The sequence below is a fragment of the Fusarium falciforme genome, chromosome 2, assembly GCF_026873545.1.
Source record: "Fusarium falciforme chromosome 2, complete sequence".
Classification (NCBI taxonomy): Eukaryota; Fungi; Ascomycota; class Sordariomycetes; order Hypocreales; family Nectriaceae; genus Fusarium; species Fusarium falciforme.
Window position 1 is genome coordinate 4,574,032 of NC_070545.1, and position 23,518 is coordinate 4,597,549.

General features: G+C 32.8%; 1 protein-coding gene across 1 annotated transcript; it reads left to right on the forward strand.

The window, feature by feature from the left end:
* Window positions 1-13,264: 13,264 nt before the first annotated feature.
* NCS54_00331500 (Hypothetical protein) lies at window positions 13,265-14,980 on the forward strand (the record flags this gene model as incomplete). The annotated part of the gene is made up of 1 exon (XM_053148894.1): window positions 13,265-14,980. The coding sequence occupies one exon, from the start codon at window positions 13,265-13,267 to the stop codon at window positions 14,978-14,980; it is 1,716 nt and encodes a 571-aa protein (XP_053004869.1).
* Window positions 14,981-23,518: the final 8,538 nt, after the last annotated feature.

Sequence of the window (23,518 nt, forward strand, 5' to 3'; positions counted from 1 at the left end):
CATGCATTCTGCTGCTCCAAGAGAAGTTTAAGTGGAAATTCTACAGGAAGGGCCATCCTTAACGTACAATCAGGATTTTGGATCACGTCTCATTCTCCTGACCTGACGAAGGGGTGCCTGTACGGCAGCCATTCGCCCGTCTGATTAATCACATTACCCCAGTTGTTTGGACAAACCCAATCCGCCGCCACTCAAGGCTAAATCGGTGGGAAACTAGTCTAATAAAGTACATATTGGTGGCGTCTACGGCTTGGCTTTTTTTTGTTTTGGTCAGAGAGTTTATCTTGTAGATATGCAGCAATCTGACACAGCTTATGTATTGGACCAGGTCCTCCGGATGGGACACTTCCAGCAGCTGACCGAACGGGCACACACCTTCTGGATTGTTAGCAGAGACGGAAAGAATATGTTCCTTAGCAACACCATCCAAGACAGCATTTATTGTCTTTGCATGGTCGAATTTCACTACTCCACGCATGCCCGACTGAACAGGAATATGAAGTGCGTCGTGGCTTGACAATCCCAGTACGATGCCCGCTATTCGTATGGTGAGGCATGCCCAATAGGCTACGTGGACCCTCATTTGCTCCCTGACAACGGTCATGCAAATGCTCTAGTGGCTGGGCGGTACCTTGTTGTCGGTCTCCCGGACCAAGAGAGTAGCGGTGTGTGGCAGCAGCACTCAATTGGTCCGGCATTCACCAGGTGCCTTGAGACGGGACGAACTCGGGGGAAGGGGGTTCATGTCGATCGCCACTGCCGTGCATAGCTCTTCCCAATTGAAGTCTCCAAAGGCGGTAAGTCTGGGATCCTGGTACCACCATAGACCCGAGATTTAGTTCCGACACCCACCGGGTTTTCCCGAACCGTCATAAATATAACCACTACCTTTGACTAGTTATTACGTCTTTAATTAAAGTTATATAAAGTTATAAGCTATATCAATTTAAAGCCTAAAGAATATAATTTCTTATAATATATATTAATATTTAATATATTAGCCCTTATTATTAATAACTGCCTATATACGCAGTGGCATCGAGTTTATTAGGTTTTTAAATACCTCTTCTTCAATATCTCGCTAAACCTCGCACGTAATATTAACTAAGCGCTATAAAGCTTTCTAACTCTTTAGTAAGTTATTTAATTCTAGGTATTAATTATAGATTTCTTTTTTTAAGATTGCCTATAGGTTTTTAATAGGGTTAAGAGTAGGGGAATAAAGAGGCTAATCTAAGAGGGAAAAGCCTTTTCTTTTAGTATACTTTTTAAGCTAATTTTATATTAATTTAGCCTAAAAAGTTAAACTATTATTATATTAGAATATTATTTCTTTATTAATTATCTTAGGAAGATATTACTTTAGATACTTAAGTAAGATTTAAGCTATAATATTACTATGCTTAGAGTCTAGATTATTATTAAGTGGGATAAGTTATATTATCTTTTTAAGATAAAAGATAATAAAAAATTACTTTTTATATCTTATTAGCTTTCTTTTTTTTTATATATTCTTAGGGTTTAATTATTCTCTTTTATTACGGTTCAAATTATAGTTTTTTAGAAAAATAATAAGACTTATATATTTATAAAATATTTATTTTATTTTTTTATTATTATTATACTAGATTAATAACTTATTAGAGAAAATCTAAGTATATTAAAAGGAAGTATCTTTATTAATATATCTCTATATAAAATTAAGGCGCTTTTAGGCTATATCTAGACTAATAAGTAGCTATTAAAGTGCATAGTAGTATTATATACCTTACTTCTTTAATTATTTTATTAAAGTTATCTTATAATAGCATAGGCTATATTTATTTATGATTTTATTAAATAAGGCGAAAGGGTTAAGATTAATAATTCTAAGAATATATATTTTATTTCTCTCTAGTATAATTACTAGCTAGCTAGAGTATAGTTTATTTTTAGTACTTTCTTAGCTCTAGTAATATTATATAATATTAAAGATTATATGCTTAGAAAGTCTTTCTTTAGCTATGATTTCCTTTGGCGATATGCCTAAATTATATATCTATATAATCTTTGTCTTTTTATGAGGACTATGATTTGGTTTAGTGTGAATTAGAGCTATATTGGAGGTGTGATGAGTGAAAGAAAATGGTAAGGGTTTTCGTGATCGCGACGCGTGAGCGGGGAAATTCGGAAAATTGTCGGAACTTTTTCTCACCCACTGTACTACGGTACCCATACTGCCGGCCACTTCGCCTCTCCCCGCACAATTGCCGGTTGCGATCAACCCTCTGTCGCGCCTGAAGATTCCAGATTACAGGTCAAAGGGTGCCTCCCTCAAAGACTGGAGGTCCGTGCGTGTTGCCCCCTCTATCCAAGGCTCCCACGACTTTGGATCAGCTATCCGCCTCTCAATCCATACTTCGACTTGCATGGTATTGGCCGGCCGCCTTTATTACGTACTAAAGCAGCCAGCTGGCTTCAATTTACGCACGGTAGCCCGCCTAGGGCATAGACGATGGGACATTTCCTCTTTCCAATGCACGAAGTGGGACACCGAACTTCCAGGCGGTACTAGCGGCGATCAAAGTTGCGATGGACACAAGAAGGCTCGATGCTAACGAAATTAAGGAACATACTAACCATTCGTACTTAATTATACTCACACCAGACAGCCTCAAGTTGGCAGACTAAGGCTTTAGCTGCTGGGGATAGGATGCTGAACGCTTGGAGAAGTTGGCATTCAAGCAGGCCTGTCCCGCATTGTCAAGCAAGGTGAGAGCAATGAGCGTTACCGTCCACTGCATCATGCCCCTAGTGGCGTTTGGCATTGCCATCTTGCACAGCTCCACATCCATTTCCGTCGGCGTTCTCCCTCGGGTCTATCCACACCACATTCATTGGCCGCCCATCATACAAGGGCAGAAGAGTGCCTGGCACAACTCAATTTCTTGCTTAACCCTTTATCTTAGCTCCACCGGCTCGATCCCGGAGCGCTGGTGATGCTTGCCGTATTTACTTTGGAAATACCTTAGGGACCACGCGAACCCGCACTCGCTCGCTATGTACAACACCAGTGCGAGCGCTGTACCGCCATAAGCAGTATCGTATTGGCACCGTATCGTCTTCCAACCTTGGACAGCAAATACAGAATTGGACCGGCGTTCTCTAGTCGGGATGGAACCGGCATTTACCGCGCACTAACAGACGTATAAGTGGTGGCCTGTTCGAATTGACAGCGATGCAACCACTTGATACACACACTCTGTCGGACGCCGAGCTGCAGTCTCCCTAGCCGTCCAGAGCAGCTTACGGCCAAGCTTAACTTAAGGGGGACATGGCTTCCCTCACCCTCGGCCAGATAGTCTGCTTCTCCGCGGCACCTCCCGTGCCCACATGGCTTGTTTTTGGCAGCACTAGCACCAACGCATCTATCTGCATTGGCGAGGTGATAGCAATATCGGCAGTCCACATTTGGCCCTCCTCTGTCCGGTAAAATTGACCCGTACAGAATCAGACAGCTCCGCATGGCGGACGAGGTGCAGCGTCTTGGTGGGGAGCTATGCCGAAATCGATGGATAATATTTATATATTTATTTATTTACTCATTATGCCCGGCGGCTTAAGCCGAAAGGGCACCAGTCACTAATATATCCATACATTTCTCAAATTGTGTCCTTGTCTCCTTGAGCCCATACCGTGCCCGCTTGTTGCTTGTGTTTCCTTACTGGATAAGATTATTATCTCCTGCATACAGCCGCCGCCTTTTAATTGGAAAGGAATCAACGCATAGGCCACGGCCAGTGATCGGCGTGAGCGATCAACCGGGGCGCAAGACTGGAGTGGACGTGATTTCCCGAGGAATATGTAGATCCAGGATGATAGAGCGGGTTGGCTACACTCGGCATTCAGCGACCGGCACGAAATGCTGGATAGCAGAGTATCCCATAAGTTAGCAAAAACCTCCGGCAGGGTCACGACTAGGGGGTTAATCTAATTAAAATGCAAAAAATAAAAAATACTTCCCTTTCCTAATAAATTAGGCTATAATAGAAGTCTTAGTAATCTTAGTTATTATAAATTATAACCTTATAAATCTTATAGCTATATATAGTTTACCCCCCTCTTTTTCTATAATTACTATTAACTTATTTAAATAGCCTTATTTTTTTATTTCTTAGCCTAACCTTATTAAGCTAATAGCCTTTATAAGTAAGGTAATTTAATTTTATTTTCTAATTAATATAATTAATTAAATAAATATTATAATTATAGTATTTTTTAAGGTTTTCTTAGTTAAGCTTATTATTAATCTAGTAATATTTTTTTACTTAGCTATTATAATAATAAGTATTAAATAAGGCATTAAAAATATATTTTTATTATTATATTTAATTCTTATATTATTATTAATTTATTTAAGGTATATAAAGTTATAATAAATAGGTATTAATAAAAATAATATTAAGGAAAAAGGTTTATATAAGAGCTTATTAAGGGCCTTAATAAAAATAATAATTATAAGATATATATAACCTTAATTAATTACCTTAATTAATATAATTTATTTTATTATTATAAGTAATTATTATTATTAAGATTAAGATAATTTTTTTATTTTATTATTAAAAAAATATTATATTAATTAGGCTTATAAGTAATTTATAAATAGCTTTTTTCTCTTATATTAATTATATTTATTACCTTTAAATATATTTATTATAAAAAATATAAAGGTATTATTTTTCTAAGTAATTTAATTAACCTAAATAAGAAATAAATTAATAAGAGATTTATATATAATCTTATTAAAAGCTTATATTTTATTATTTATTATAAAGATAATTCTAATTTTATTAAATATATAATTATAAATTTTATTTTTATTATATTTTTTATTTTTTTTAAGATTAATATAAATATTATTATTAATATATATTATATTTATAGCGCTATAGCTATATATATAGAGGTAATAAAAGAGATTTATAAATAAGAAAAAATTATTAAAAAAGATATAATATATTATAAGTAATAATATATTATATAAAGTAATAATAATACCTTATATATTATTTAAAAAAATAAGCTTATTATTAATTTCTTTTTTTTTTTTTTATTTTTTTTATTTTATATTTTTAATTTTTTTTTTATAATATTTATTATATTATATTATAAGTCCTTAAAATATTATAATTAATAAATAAAAAAACTAACTTAAATTATAATTTAAATTTTAAAGCCTTAAGAAATAAGCTTTTTTTTAATAAATATTATATTATTAAATTAATTAATATAATATATTATATCTTTATTTATAATAAAATAAAAGCCTAAATAAAAAAATATTATTAATATCTTTTATATATACTTAGATTATTTTTTAATACCTTAAAAAACCTTAAATAAATTAATATTATTAGCTTTATTAATTTTTATATAATTAAAAATATATAAATATTAATAAATAAATTAAAACCTCTATAAAGATATAAATTTTATAATTAAATAAAAAAAGTATTAATTTCTTAGCCTAAGGGCTTTTTAATAACTTATAATAATCTTTTTTTTATAAATCCCTATATAAATTAATATATTAAGCTATATATAAATTTATATAATAAAAATCCCTTTTTAATCTAAGAGATATAAATATTCTTTAAGGGGTATATTTTAATTATTAATAACCTTATTTTTAAGGTATTTAATAACTTAATTATTAATATATTTAACTTATTTTTAAAATAATAATATAAATATAAAAAGCTAAAATAACTTAAATAAGCTTTAAGATAATTAATTAATATAAAAATTATAATATTTTATATTAAAAAATTAAAAATTAAAGCTATAAGCCTTATTAATAAAAAAATTAAGATTATATATAGGGTTATTAAGGCTAACTTAGTTATTATATATTTTCTTAATAAAGCTCTTATTATTATAGGTATTAAGTACTTATAACTCCTTAGGATCTAATTATATATTTATTATTAAGATAAAAATAATTTCTATAGTATTTTATAAAGAAATCCTTTAATAAGAGAATAAAGTATACCCCTTATATACTCTTATTATTATAGCGCTAAGTAGGGCGGGGTATAGAGCAGAGGTTTTTGCCAACTTATGGGATAGGGATTCCCCTGCACCCAACTAGCTCAGCACATCTTTTAGGCACTCGGAGGCTCATGCAACTACCTATCGGCCCACCTGGCAGCGAGTCTCACTTTCGCACCCCATGCAGACCATCTCTTTGCATTCATACGACGAGGCCCTCAGCGCCGCGCTGATCTCAATTTCGGCGAGAGACATGGCGTTGAGCGAGAGGCAGCCCAGGAAGGATGCGCTAGATGTGGGGAGAATTGTCAGAGCGGGGTGGCGGCCCTGTGATGTAACACGAAATGCGAGTCTTTCACTCCTCCTGGTCGATTCTTTTGGAAGTAGGCATGAGAATTGGCTGTCTCCCTCGGAGCGCATGTTTAGTGCAATGTAATAACCGATAGGAAACAGCAAGTCCACGCTAGCCTCGGGGAGTGCCGGAGCAAACATAAATCATTTAGCAGAAAATTGGCTTCCAATGAGGGAAATTTTGAGCATTTCGCGTGACTACATAGTATTGCGTCGTTTGCCATCCCACATTATAAGTGCTGTGGCGCTGGCGTTGTCTGGGAACTACCTGCGGACGATTGTAAGGGCATGGAGGCAGACTCCCTTTCAACCACATTGGGACTAAACTTATGCTAGAGATTGAGTTCTGAGATACATATGGATAGTAAATTTCCCTGCAGAAGACTTCAAGGACCGAGCTCCTGCGTACACAGATGCTTTCTGCCTCATGACTGAGCTGATGGTTTTGTATATTATATATACCGAAACTGCACACTCCTGTCCTTGCTCCCTTCGACTTGATTTTACAAGGCAAGAAGTCCTCAAGCCCAGCCGGCCCTCATGATCTGAGAGAACATTCATTTTACTCGAGTTGCCTGGAACCAAAAAACTGCTATAAGATTCCTGTCTTAAATTGTATCTTCAAACATGTCTGGCGTTGACCACGACGGCTACCTGCCTGATGCGAGGGTAGAGTACGTCAAAACATAGCTCTGCATTCACTTGTAAGTTGATTCTTCTCACTAATAGACAATCGCAGTGTTGTCTTCTTGTACTGCTCTCATGACAACGGCACCTACACATCAACATGGCCCGCGGAACTGCTGTCGAAGACGGTCAAGATTGCCCGGGTGTTGCCATTGGGGTACAGTTGGAGCTTCACCGATTTCTACCCCGACCTGGAACACGACGAGAGGACGATTGATGTCCACTCCAAAGCACTCCTACAGGATCTCGCTGATCTTCGCGATGCCAAAACAGTAAGGCTAGCCGAAAGGGTGTAGAAGCATAGAGAGAGGGGAATGCTGACATCGTGTAGGCAGATAATCCAATCATCTTTGTTGCCCGCGATCTCGGCGGTCTCATATGCGCAAACGCGTTGTCCCTGAATGATGCCAACAAGCACATCATAGATAACACCTGCGGATTAGTATTTCTCGAGACACCATTCGAAGGCATGGTGAACGCTTTGTGGGCTACAGTTGCCGAAGCCTTACCAGTGCTGCGGGGATCAGCTAAGCCCGACGATCTGGAGGGGCGGTCTCAGAAGCTTATCAGCATCAACGAGAACTTCCATGAGTTCCTGAAGTCCCGCAGAAGTCCGATAAAGATCGAATGTTTCTATCACAAACACCCAACGAGAGTACCATTGCCCGACCTTAACCTGCACAAGGTCTCGGATGATAAGTTCGGGAATATCTCCGGCACATTGACCGAGTGGATCATCAAAGAGCTTGCTTCACCAGCCGAGGATGAAAATCGTGTTAGTGTTGTCTCTGCTCTGCAATCATTCTGAATCCTTATCAGACAGATTGTGCTGATGCGCACTCAGCGACATTCTATACATCTAGGTGACACTGTATACCATGGACAAATTGAGAATAGCTCAGGAGTAGTGATGGGGAACACCTTTGCTTCCGCAAGAGATGGCCTGTATCCTCGTCCTAGAACTCTTCGAAGATGTAGGAAACGGCGTCGTACTCAACCCGCAGCGCGCAGATGATTGCGATCTCGAAGTCGTAGCGGCGGGCAGGTCGCGAAGGGGACATGATAAAATGGGAGGACGACGAGCAAACTACTGAAGATATTGTTTTTGGCGCAACTGCTAACAGCTGCTGGGGCGAAAGAATTTTTACAGTGGAGAGTTGGCATGACCCTCCGGATTTGTTTGTTTGTTTGTGTATTTTTCGTCCGAGTAGGTCTCCTAGAGAAGCACAGGACGTACTGAGTTAGCAAAGAATCTACAGGCGACGTAGCTAACAAAGTGTGTGGAGTAGTTCACATTGGACCCCTCCGCAGAACCCGTAGCCTCCATACAATATAGACAAGCCACTGTGCAGCATAGCATCGGCTCTAAGGCGCTCCGTGTTGAGCCTGTCGCCCATCAGCGGGATGTGCAGGTGCGGCAGCGAGGGCTCTATATGGACTGGTCTTTGTAGGGGTGGACCAGAGAGCAGCGGACACAATGCCGCCAAAACATTGCACCAAGTTCCATCTTTGCACGACAGACATCGAAGCTAGACAGCCGTTTGTCGAAGCAGTCCGACAGAGCAAACCCAAAGAGCAACTATTGCTTGCAGCTTTAATATCCCATAAGTTGGCAAAAACCTCCGCTCTATACCCCGCCCCACTTAGCGCTATAATAATAAGAGTATATAAAGGGTATACTTTATTCTCTTATTAAAGGATTTCTTTATAAAATACTATAGAAATTATTTTTATCTTAATAATAAATATATAATTAAATCCTAAGAAATTATAAATATTTAATATTTATAATAATAAGAGCTTTATTAAGAAAATATATAATAACTAAGTTAATCTTAATAACTCTATATATAGCCTTAATTTCCTTATTAATAAAACTTATAGCTTTAATTTTTAATTTTTTAATATAAAATATTATAATTTTTATATTAATTAATTACTTTAAAGCTTATTTAAGTTATTTTAGCTTTTTATATTTATATTATTATTTTAAAAATAAATTAAATATATTAATAATTAAATTATTAGATATTTTAAAAATAAAATTATTAATAATTAAAATATACCTCTTAAAGAATATTTATATTTCTTAGATTAAAAGGGGATCTTTATTATATAGATTTATATATTACTTAATATATTAATTTATATAAGAATTTATAAAAAAAAAACTATTATAAGTTATTAAAAAGCCTTTAGGCTAAGAGATTAATACTCTTTTTATTTAATTATAAAATTTATATTTTTATAAAGGTTTTAATTTATTTATTAATATTTATATATTTTTAATTATATAAAAATTAATAAAGCTAATAATATTAATTTATTTAAGGTTTTTTAAGGTATTAAAAAATAATCTAAGTATATATAAAAAATATTAATAATACTTTTTTATTTAGGCTTTTATTTTATTATAAATAAAAATATAATATATTATATTAATTAATTTAATAATATAATATTTATTAAAAAAAAGCTTATTTTTTAAGGCTTTAAAATCTAAATTATAACTTAAGTTAATTTTTTTATTTATTAATTATAATACCTTAAGGACTTATAATATAATATAATAAATATTATTAAAAAAAAAATTAAAGATATAAAATAAAAAAAATAAAAAAAAAAAAATAAAAATTAATAATAAATTTATTTTTTTAAATAATATATAAGGTATTATTATTACCTTATATAATATATTATTACTTATAATATATAATATTTTTTTTAATAATTTCTTTTTATTTATAAATCTTTTTTATTACTTTTATATATATAGCTATAGCGCTATAAATATAATATATATTAATAATAATATTTATATTAATCTTAAGAAAAATAAAAAATATAATAAAAATAAAACTTATAGCTATATATTTAATAAAATTAGAATTATCTTTATAGTAAATAATAAAATATAAGCTTTTAATAAAATTATATATAAATCTCTTATTAATTTATTTTTTATTTAGATTAATTAAATTACTTAGAAAAATAATACTTTTATATTTTTTATAATAAATATATTTAAGAGTAATAAATATAATTAATATAAGAAAAAAAAGCTATTTATAGATTACTTATAAGCCTAGCTAATATAATATTTTTTTAATAATAAAATAAAAAAAATTATTTTAATCTTAATAATAATAATTACTTATAATAATAAAATAAATTATATTAATTAAGGTAATTAATTAAGGTTATATATATTTTATAATTATTACCTTTATTAAGGCCCTTAATAGGCTCTTATATAAATCTTTTTTTTTAATATTATTTTTATTAATACTTATTTATTATAACTTTATATACCTTAGCTAAATTAATAATAATATAAAAATTAAATATAATAATAAAAATATATTTTTAATGCCTTATTTAATACTTATTATTATAATAACTAAGTAAAGAAATATTATTAAATTAGCGATAAGCTTAATTAAAAAAACCTTAAAAAATACTATAATTATAATATTTATTTAATTAATTATATTAATTAAAAGATAAAATTAAATTATTTTACCTATAAAAGCTATTAGCTTAATAAGGTTAGGCTAAGAAATAAAAAAATAAGGCTACTTAAGTAGGTTAATAATAATTATAAAAAAAGAAAGAGGTAGATTATATATAGCTATAAGATTTATAAGGTTATAATTTATAATAACTAAGATTACTAGGACTTCTATTATAGCCTAATTTACTAGGAAAGGGAAGTACCTTTTATTTTTTATATTTTAATTAGATTAACCCCCTAGTTATGACCCCGCCGGAGGTTTTTACTAACTTATGGGATAGCGAGTAGAGCTCACTTGGCGGGCGCCGTGGGGTGGCATAGCAGTTTACCTACCATATCGTGTCCGTTCTTTGCAGCGTGTAATAGCGGGGTGCATCCATCATCTTTGGAGTCTGGGTTAACTCCCTTTTTCGCGAGCAGCAGCTTGACTACCCCATCTGTCCCATCCTATAACTAAGGCCGCTCTGACACACAGGCTGTCTGACCAAGAAGGATCAAACTTGGATGAAATAGATCGCGAGGAATTCTCCAGCACAGCTTACGAGTACGAGGATGCAAGGAAGGATAAATCAGACCAACTTCAATCACTCATTCAGTTCGAGATCAAGAGCTTCAACGCAGAGTCAACATCCCTCGTCAAATGGGACATTTTCCTTAAGCCACGAGATCCAGCTTTTGGTGTAATGAACCCATCTCTCAACGAGGGAAATAGGAAGAAAAAGCTGGAATGGCTGCAGCGGCATTGGCGGCGGGAGCGCTGATGTGAAAGTTGTGTGTTTCTACGTGGAAAGGCATGAATTTGGTGCCGCAGTCCTCACCGGCCGGAAAAACAGCTATCCTGGTGGGGTCATTTGGGTGCAGTCGATGACTGTGATTCTCCTTGATGAAGCTCTTGTCGTCATATGCGTTGAGTGCCTGTGCCTCTTGCGGAATTGAGAGGGAATTCATTGTTGGCTGCAAAATGATTTGTATGGTGTTTTGGCGGGAATACCGTAGGATCTAGAGAAATTCGGACGCTCTAGCCCCTCCACTTTTCCACTTTTTAACCTCCAAACCGTCGAGTTACCATTGGTTAATTGGCTGATACGGAGTTTTGTGGCGACGCTAGAGTGTCCGAATTTCTCGAGATCCTACGGTAGCTTTATTGAACCAACTTTTCGTTCCCCGCTCGTACTCTTGTGGTCACGTGGCCTATGCGGGACGAGGTACGGCTTGGAGCCTTGTGAGCACTCATAGAATTGTATAAAGCTTGATCCTGATGCATCCAAACGGGCACTCTGAGAAACGCGTTCAGATCCTCGTTATTACCTCTGTCCAGGCCAGCTGACCACTTTCATACGACCACATGACACTCAGCAATCTAGCCAAATTGACTAGCCGTAGCCCGCTTCAAAGCCCAGCAAGTAAGAATGTAACCCAGCACACTTCTTAAGCTTCGCTGAGGGCTGCCCGATCTAGGCCAATGCCACGCCAAGCTTTTTTCAGAGACTGAACTAGTCCAGAGCTAATGTGGCATCTGATTAGACCGCATGTTCCTGGAATGTCGCTCCGGTGGCTTGCTCCCATAGCGCCACCAACCGAGCATCTCCGCTCGGTTCCCATTTAAAGTAAGAGAAAATGTTATCTAACAACAGTTTCTGAGAGAGTGAGAATCAATCGCTCCTGACGTCTCGCCCCTTTCCAGTTCATCTTGATCAAGTTGCAATCGCTAATGCATGCCAAGACTAGGAGGAGTTAGACCGACAAGTTGGGTCGATGCAACGGGACGATTGGAACAGGAAGCATCACCCGAAAGCCCGGCGAATGATCTTGACAAGATTGCAAAATCTAACAAGCTGGTCCAACGCATTCTGTCAAATATGTGCAGAATCCAGTCGGTCGGGCCGGTTTCTCTCAGACGGATCGACAAGGCTCACTAACTGAGCCAAGCGTTCTGTCAGATTTACCCGGAGAATTTGCTCGGTCGGGTGTTGTTGTGTGGCGCAGGGATGCTGAGTGTACTTGATAAAAGGTAGTTCTTGTTGTAGTGCTTGTAATTATTCTTGGTTAAGTTGTTATTGTCCCTTTGGGGCCTTATATCCTTGAGTGATTCCATCTAGGACTTTGAACCTTAATCGTAGGACTTCAAACTTTAATCTTGATCCTGAAGTTAAGGGGGAACTCTCAGTTCTTCCAACATCGGGTCCGTTCCGCTCTAGCTGTCACAAGGTGGACAAGCGTGGGACTTCAAGGGAACCATAGTTCACGATCCAGAAGGCCGGCCCAAAGAACAAAATCATGTGCAAAAGTCATGAGGCAGTTGTGATCTGCACGGTTCATCTAAACTTGAATCGAGACATGGCGTAGACCGTGGCAGAGCATGACCTAAGATGCTACCCTCGCACTGACCCAACAAGCAGCTGAGCATCGGTGCGCAGACAAGTCTGTTCCAAACTACTGGCCTAAAACCTTCTCAAGCTATGGATTTGAGCCTGCTTATTGTTAGGCGTCACCGCGTAGAGCACTTGATGCTACTCTACTGCCGTGTCCCATTAAACAACTCATTATGCCCCCCCAACTTAACTGCTTTTGGATTGCCGGAGCCCGTGGTCTTTCCGTACCCAGCTCAAACACCATTCAGTTCTCCTACCTTTTCTCTCTCTCCTAAGCTAAAAGACACTCAGTTCTGGCTCGAAAAGCATGGGGTCTTTCTCAGGGCACAGTCTACTTCGTCTTCTTTTCACCATTGGCCTGGTGTTGTCCTTCATCCTGACAGCCTCCTCCGCTCCCCCCGACATTCACGGCCGGGATGTCACCTACAACTACGACGTGGTCATCTACGGCAGCACCGTAGCTGCTATGGCCGCTGCCGTTCAGGTCAAGCGCATGAAGAAGACAGTGGCCGTTGTCTCTCCGACACAAACCATCGGCGGCCTCACAGCATCGGGTCTTGGCTGGACGGATGCTAAAAACGGGGACACTATTGGCGGCATTGCTAGGGAGTTTTACAAGAAGATCTACGCGGCCTACCTTCAAGGTGGCTGGACGTATGAGACACGAGCCGCTTACGTTGGGAAGAACATCCGCGCCCAGCCAGGCACTGCAATTCAGGGCAACAAGCAGGTCCAGTGGACCTTCGAGCCCAGGGTTGCAGAGGCCGTCTGGGAGAAATGGATGAAGGATGGCAAGATTCCCGTTTTTCGAAACCAGCCAATCGACCGTTCCGGCCGTGTTATCAAGAACGGGAACAAAATCATATCCTTCAGAACACTACCGGGGTCTATCTTCAGGGCCAAGATGTTTATCGATGCCAGCTACGAGGGCGACCTTATGGAGCAGGTCGGTGTTCCGTACCGCACAGGACGTGAGAGCAAGAGCGAGTACGGCGAGAGCCTAGCTGGAGTGGTCATCAACACCCCCAAGCTACTCACGAGATCAGTTGACCCCTACGTGGTAAAGGGCGACCAAGGCAGCGGCTTGATCGCAGGTATCGGGCGAAGCATCAATGATCCTCCCTCTCTTGTCGGCACTGCGGATCCCTTCCGCATCCAAGCTTACAACTACCGGCTCTGCCTTACCAATGTGCCTGCCAATAGAGTCCCCTTTTACAAGCCCGCTAGCTACAATGAGTCCACCTACGAGATCCTCTTCCGCTACATCGAGGCAGGCTACGGGGGGCCCTTCTTCACGACCCAGCTCATGCCCAATATCAAGACTGACTCCAACGCACAAGGCGAGGTCAGCACAGATCTATTCGGCCGCAACTTTGATAGCAACGCCAGATCAAACTACGCCCTATACTCATACGCGCGGCGTAAGGCGGCTGCGCAGGAGCACAAGCTATACACGCAGGGCTTCCTCTGGACGCTAGCCAACCACCCACGAGTCCCGGCATCAATCCGAAAGTCTCACTCAAACTGGGGCTACGCCAAGGACGAGTTCGTCAGCAACGGCAACTTTCCCTACGAGCTGTATATCCGGGAGGGCCGGCGCATGAGGGGCGTCTATACTATGACCCAGGAAGATGTCCTCCAGCCGGCGCCCTTTGTCAACGACGTTGCCATTGCCACGGGCTCATACTTCCTTGACGTCCACGCAATCGAGCGTGTCCTTGTTAACGGGAAGATCTACAACGAGGGAGGCATTCACCATGTGACCTACAAGCCATTCCCTATCGCCTACAATTCCATTATCCCTGCTGCAAACGTGGCAACCAACTTCCTCAATCCCGTTACGATGAGCGCGACGCATGTTGCTTTCTCTGCTATCCGCATGGAGCCTGCATATATGGCCATGGGCCAGAGCGCTGCCACAGCGGCTGTCATGGCGATTGAGCAGAATGTCGGGGTACAGAACATCAACCGCGGCAGACTGAGAGCACGCCTCCTGGCGGATAACCAGGTTCTCGGTCTGTGATATCAAGGTATCTGCCGCGATGCACCACAAGGTCCTGATGTATGGCATGGTATTAGGACTTGTGGGTCCTTGTTTTCTCTTTCTTCTTTGTCTTGCTGAATTACTCTCGCCAATTGTCCATTGGTGCAAGGCGGGAACAGTTACGAATCCAGCCCCTAGTCTATCATTGTAGCCCTTTTATTGTTGAAATGAAAAGTCATGTAGTCGCTTGTTAGCTGGATTTTGATGGCATGTCTTCAAAGTCAAATTTCCACCCGCGTGCCCTTGTGACCGTCTGCAAGGGCGTCGGTTCTGCCTCAAATGATGTCTTCCATGTCATGAAAGACTACGAGAGGAGGCACCAGGCCAGGAGTGTTCGCTCCGGTGGATTTCCGTGGCGGACCTGCTATACCCACTGAAACAGAGGCAAGCCCATGACGGCGGGCGCCAATTACTCCGACCCCTCCGCGACCGTGCGCGACCGTGCGCGACCGTTGACGAGGAAGCCACCAAGCCAGAGAAGTTCCAGGATCCCATCATTTTTCCTGAATCCAAGGCCGAGAACTGGCCTGCCGAGGACTGGGCTGGCTGAGGACCCCGTTGAGTGGATGCATCTAACCATCAAGTGCTGTCAGATAACTGGCTCCACGGGATCATTAATAGCACCAGTCAATTAATGAGAATTATCTAAAGAACAAAAGAAATTAAACAGCTATATATTCAGGTAGAGCTATTTAAGCTCATGTCATTAGGATTAGAATCCTTGATGCGACAAGTTAGATATTAAACCGGATATACGACCCCAACGTATGAGCCATGTCTAATATCCAGTCGCACGAACCTAGCGGTGATATGCGACAAGTGCTGATTGCCGTTAACTAGCGGGCCGTTTAAAGTAACATTTGGAACGCCACACCCGAGAGATCACAAGGTGGTGTTCGGCAACTAGTGCAGATGAGTGAGTGAGTAGTGGGTGTCTAAGACCCGATGGCCCGTGCACAGGTCAGGGTGGCTTCGGAGGCTAACTCAAAATGCCTCGAGGGATTGTCACTGACATGGCCTCACTGGCATGGCACGGGCACAAGGGACAAGTTGAACTCTATCAAGTTCCCGTAGCAGGCGGCCCGAGATGAAACCCGCCGTCACATGGCTCCATCGCCTGAGCCACTCTGCGTTCAGACCCCCTGACCCTCCGTGTTCATCAACACTTCACATCGCATGCCATCTCCAACTGCCGATGCAATTCCTGCATGCTCGGCCGCAAGCATCAGGTCAATTTCGCCAGGGTCATGTAAGAGTGAATCGGCCGTCGCGGGTCTCCTCATGACTCTTGAAATTTGATGGTCCTAGAGGTTAACAGAAATGACGTATGGATTGGGACGTCTACCGTAACAAGTTCTAGATCGCGGGTAGTAGTCGCGATTTGCAAACCCATACAATTGAAACCACGCTATTGACGACAGGGGGTAGGCGCAATCTAAGATGGGGAGTAGGCGAGGATTAGGTTCCAGGGGAAAAAAAATAGACAAGGCCGGTACGAGATGAAGGCAGAGAGTTAGCAGAGTTCGCAACCGAATTTAAAGATTGATACCGCCCGTTTTGTAGCATTGCGATCGAGTTGAAGTTTTGCGTTGGATTAAGTGATGTGGCTAGAGGTGGATGACATTGAGGGAGTTTGCCGAGTTGATTGGCAGAGAGGGATTAAGCATTGCCCTCACGGACTACCCTCACGGACTGAAATGCGGCTCGTCACGTGCTATAAATAGGTTACCCGCCCCTATGATTTTAATTAACTATATAAAGAAGTAAGCCGCTTATCCCTATGATAGTAAGCTAACTTATATATCTTACTTTAAATATTATAAGCTAGCCTTACTTACTTACCTTAATCTTATAAATTATTTTAATAAGTTATAAGTTATATTAATATATATAATAAGCATATATTATAAATAAGCATATGTTATACTCTAATGTTTCTTAGTATTTTTATCTATTTTTAAAAATTACTTAAAAGTTTTTTAAAAACTTTAATTTAGTGTTAAACTAATTAAATATATTATAATTATATAAAAGTATATATATTTTCTTTACTAGGTATTCTTTTAAATATCTATAGTCTTATTTAAATATATAAAGTTTTAAAAAAAGTTAAAAGGAAAAATTAATAATTTTTTATTTAAATTTTATTTAAGATTTAATAATAAACTACTTAAGAGATTACCTAAATAGCTCTTAAGAAATTCCTAAAAAATTATTTAAAGATATATAAAGGCTTTTTTTATAATTTCTTAAGGGTTTCTTAAAGATATAATAATTATGTAATTCTTAAGGAATAAACTAACTATACTAGGTTTATATTAATAAGAGGTTATTAGTATTATCTTAAATAAGATATAAGTTATATTTAGTAATATACTTAAAGATATTAAGTATAACTAAGTTATATTAATAGCTAAGATAGGTGATATATAAGAAAATATAAATAAATATATATTAAATATGTTTATATTTAAATAAATTATAAAAATTACTTTATAATATTACTAATTTAAATTATAAGGATTATTAAGTAAGCCTAGAAATCTCTCTTTAATTAAGTATTTATTTCTTGGTTTTATAATATATAACTTAATATTTTACTTAATTATAATATAAGGTCTTTTTTCTCTTAGTCTTATTCTTATAGTTATATTTATAGCCCCTTATAGGTATATAAGTAATTTAGTATTTTAAAATTCTTTTTAATAAGATATTAACACATATTTTTAAATTAAAAAAATCTATATATTGCCTGTTTATTTCTTATGTTAATATTAGGAGATTTAATATTATTTTTTATTTTTTATATTTTTACGCTAAGAAAATATATTAAATAATAATATGTCATATTTATTATTAAAAATACATGTATTAATGTTATTTCTATAATTATATTAATATATTATCTTTTTTACAAGTTATATCTGTTTATTAATTAGCTTTATTCTTTTATTAATTTTAGTATTTCTTAATCCTTAAAAACCTTAATACTTAATATAAAGTAAATATAAATAGTAAGAAACTAAGAAATAAATTATAATAGATTTTAATATATTTAACTTATTAATAAAAATACTATTACTTCTTTTATATATAAGATTTTTAGATTCTTTCTAAGTCTATGTAATTATTTAATTAATAAAGTATATTATTGTATTATTTAATTTTATTTATATTAAAAATATCTTTTATAATACTTTCCTTTACTTTATTAATTTCCACCTTAAATTTATAATTAATGTTTAGTCAAATAATATCTTTTTATTAATTTAGGTAATAAAATATAAAAAATTAAAAAAAGCTTAACTTTTAATAATAAGTTTAATTTATAATAATATTTTATGTTTTTTATTTAATCTTATAAGTTTTAAGATATTTATACTTAAATTTTTAATTTTATTATTTTAGTAAAATATTTTTTAATATAAATTAAAATATGTTTCTTTTTAAGAATAATAATTTATTACTTCTTTTTATTATATATATAATTTATTATTTGATTTTTATTTCCTTATATAAGTATTATAATTAATTATTAATAAAAATATCTTTAAAGTTAATAATTATATTTCTTATTAATTATTAAGTATCTAAGGTAAATCTAAAACTAATATAAATGAATATAATCTTTATGTTTTTATTTATAGCTATATTATAGGCTAGCTAAGTAACTAATAACTTTTTAATTTAATTAATCTACTTATAATTAATATAATATTAAAGGTATTATTTTAATATTTACTTCATATATTTTATATACTTAATTTATATATTTAATTTTCTTATTTATTTCCTTATAATAAATAATAAACATTTTATAATTAATTCTTAAGTATTTTATATAGTTCTATTAATACTTAGAAATAAGTAATAATACTAAGTTTATAATTCTTTTAAGTAATATCTTCTATATCTTAGTAATATAAAATAAAAAACATAAGTGGATTCTTTAAGTATTATTAATTCTCTATAAAATACAAAATATAAAATAAGAAAATTTATAAGTCTATATATAATAATAAAAATACTAATATAAAACTTCTTAATAATGAATTCTTTTAATAGAAGTAATTTAATAATAAAATTTATAATAATTAAATATTATAGTTATTATATAACTGAGAGTAATTATAAACTTTTATAAGGTTTATAGTATTATATCTTAGCTTTTATTTAAAAATTTCAGAGTAATTTATAATATTTATAATAATCTTTTCTATATTAAAGATAATAAAAATTATTTTAATTTATTTTAGGGTTTTATTAATGCTTTAAGGTTTATATAATAACTAGTTATATATTTAATTTATAAAATTGTATTATAGCTTACCTAAGACTTATTAGTTATTTAATACCTTATTATTTAAGACTTATTTATTATATTCTTAGATTTATTAAAGAAATAAGTTATTTTATTATATTATATAAGGTATATTAACATGCTTTTCTTATTTCTAGTGAAATTAATAAATAATATAATTTTAAGTCTAATTAAGATATATTTTTATAAAATGTTTATTAAAGTCATAATTAATATATATTATTAGTTTTTAAGCTTCTTATAGTTATTATTTTTAAAAAAAATACTTCTTTATTTCTTATATTTATATTTTTTAAAATAACCCCTTTTTATAATTCTTTATAATTTATTAGTACTTTATATACTATACACGATTTTTTATATTTATACTTTAAAAAAGTCATTAGTATAAAATTATACTATAGCTTAGACTATTATTTAAGGTTTTTATAATATATATTATAATTATACTAATAATTAAAGATATCTTAAAATACTTTATTAACTATAAAATACCTTATTATTAAGAAGGTCTTTTACAGATAAAACTTTAGAAAAATAAGGTTATAAGATATAAACCTAGGATTTTATTACCCTATACTATAGCTTATGTGCTTTTTAATAGTTTATTTATCTAAGCATTACCTGCTTATATAAGCAAGATATAAAGGAGTGTCAATATTGCCTTTTCTGGATTTATTTCTCTTTTAGGAAGCTCACGTGATCTCGGACTTAGGGCTTTATCAAGAGCCCGGTAATGTGATTAAATCCGTTTCCTTCCAAAGGGTATTTCCTATCCGGTTTTAAAATATCCTAGTTTAAAACCTTATAGGTTTTAACTTCTATTATGCCATAACCCGGCTTCTCATTATCTGTTATTAGCAAAACTAATAGGGTCCTAAAGCCCGGAATTAGGGCTATCCGACGGTATAACTCTTATCCGAATCGGGCTAATAGATTCCGACCAATTTGCTATATAAGCTATAAACCCTCTCAGAAATAGCTCCGTAGATTCTCAACCAATATAAGCAATAAGAACACCAATCAGAAGCCGGTCTTCTCTATTTTAACCCTATGTTATCTTTACCCTACTTTTATTACTCTATGGCTCCTTACCTCGCTAATCAGCTTTTTATAAGGACTAATTCCACTGCTTATTTACCTCTTATTTCTATTACCTACCCTATAGTCTTTAAAGACCATATTTCCTCTATTTGTCAGTCTTTAACAATAACCTAGTATTCTACCTAGTTATAATAAAGAATATCTAATGGGTTTCTTAGGGATTGCTTAAGAAATTATATAATACTTTCTTAAGCTTTCTTCTACGAATTTCTTAAGTCTTTTCTTTAAGTTTTATAATAAGCTGCTTTAATTAAGCTAAGTATTATTCTTAATATATTATATAATAGCTATTTTTATATTTTAAAATAGCTTTAATATAAAATATATAAAAAAACATAAAAGAACTAAAAAAATAATAATTTCTAAAAATACCAAACTTTTTAAACTTTATTAAATAATACCTAGACCTTGAGATATATTTATTTTAAAAATAGAATTACTAAAAGGATAAATATAAAAATTTAATTATTATTTATAATAAATTATAGCTAATAATAAATATAATTATAAACTATAATATATAATTAAATAGTAATTATAACTTTAATAAGATTTGCTTTCTTAAAGAAAAATTAATAAATATAATAATTATTATAAATATAATAAGGTGTAAAAAGCTAGAATTAATATAAGTTGAAAATTTAAATTAAATAATATTTATTCAGTTTAATTAATATAAAGGCTACTTAATCTTATTATTTAATATTAATATAAGCTAATATTATTTTATTAATTAATATTACAAAATAACTTTTTAAATAATTAACTTATTATAATAACTTAAAGTAAGTAAAGTAATAATAAGATTAATCTTAAGTAACTTAAGTATATTTATTAATGAATAATTAATTTATTAGTTAATAATTTTTATTTTTATTTTTAATAATTATACAAGTTATTATTTTATTAAATTTAAGATATCTTATAATAATAATAAAATTAATATATATAATAAGCAAGCGCCGCAGTTAAGTAAGTACTATATTTTTCTCTCTTATATTTAATTTTTTATTTAATTAATTAATTCTTAATAACCTAGGATATTGGCTATTACTCTTAAAGCTAAAACCTTTCTTACCCTTTAGGCCCTTTAAAATAACTTAAACCTAAGTACCTAATATATTATAAAGACATATAGAATTAATAAGTAATAACTATATTACTATTAACAAGGTATTTAATATTAATATAATATTATCTAGAAATTATATTAATTATTTAATTTAAGGAAATAAATTCTTATTTATTTTATTTTTAACTTAGATTTATAAGAATTTCCTTCTTAGCTTTATAGTATTAAAACATAATTAATTAATTACTTATTAATTATAATATATTATTAACTAATATACATTAGGCTTATAATTTTATTAAGTAATAGTTAGAGCTTAAAATATAAAATTTTTAAAATATAATTATTAAAGAGTTAAGTATAAAAGTCTAATTATTAGTTATAATTAATTTAAATTTATAATAAATATAATTATAAAATATAATATCTAATTAAAAGATATTTATAATTTTAATAATATAATTTTTTTATAAGTATAATTATAAATAAAATAATTATAATAAGCTTAAAAAAATATAAAAAACTAAAATTAATATAATTTAAAAACTAAATATAAATTATAATTATTTAAATAATTTATAAAAAAAGCTAATAAATTAGTTTTTACTATTTTTTAATCTTTAATAGCTATAAAAATTATTATTTTATTAAATTTAAGAAATATTATAAAAAAAATAAGATTATTTTAATTTATAATATTTTTATAATAATTCTTATACTAAGGGGTAAAAACAAGATAGCGTTTATTTAATTATAGTACGTACTTATTATATATATTATAATACTATAATGAGTTGGGGGAAATGGGTGCTAAGCCGTTTTTGGGCCATTGGGCAATTTCTTGTACGTAGAAAAGGAGTCAGAGGCCTCAGACCTTCGACCATCATCATCTTCTTCAGGGTCAATTCAGGAATAGGGGAGCTTCGGGCTTTCTTCCTGAAAATAACCCTCATCACTTTCAATTGATCAATTGCCCTTGTTGTTTTATATGATATTCAGTTCACGAAGAAGTGCGTGAAATCCCTCTTTTGAAAGTCACTTAAAGAAAATTACATTCCAAGTTTCGGCTGCGGATGGTGTGTTGTGTTTCTCTAACAAAATAATATAATATAATAGCTTAAAAATTTATTAATCTTATTAAGATTAAATCTTTAAAAGGTCTTATAATACCTTAAAGATATTAGCCTATTAAGGCTATTAAACTTAAAGAAGCTCTTAATAGTCTCTAGGCCCTTATTAGACCTCTAGAGAGTTAATTTAATTATTTTTAATTACCTCTTACTTATTAAAGAATAAGTATATAATAATAATGCCTAGAGGTATTTTATTAAGATATAAGAAAAAAAGCTTAAGCGCCTAGTAAAGCGAATTAATTATAATAAATTATAGGTCTAAGATAAAATATTTCTTAGCTAATTATAATAAGAAAAGATATAAATATAAGAATTTTTTTATTACTTAGAATAAATTTAAGTAATAAGCTAATAAATAAGAAAGACAACTTATAAGCTCCTTAATAAATAAGCTATAAGATAAGAATAAAATAAAATTAAGCTTTAATAAAAAGTTTATTAATATAATTTTAAATAAAGTTTTATAAGATAAAAATAATAAATATAATATATAAATATAAGAAGTAATTTAATTATATTACTAAGAGAATTTATATTTATAAAAAATAAATATAATTAAATATAGAATAGTAATAACTTAGTTAAATATTAGTTTTATTATAAATAAGCTTATAAGATCTAATTAAAACCTCGGCTCTTAATATTAGTAAGCTATAAATTAAGTCTTATAGTATTTATTTTAAACTAAGAATTATACCCTTAGCTTTAAAATAATTTAAAGATCTATAAAAAATATACTTTTTATAGTTATTAATATCAGCTTTATTAATAATATAAAAGATTCAAAGAGCTCTTAAGTATTTATTATAAGGTTATTTAAAGAAATAATTATTAAAAAATTATTTCTATAGAAGTCTTATTAGAAATTTCTAGTAAATAAGGTAGCC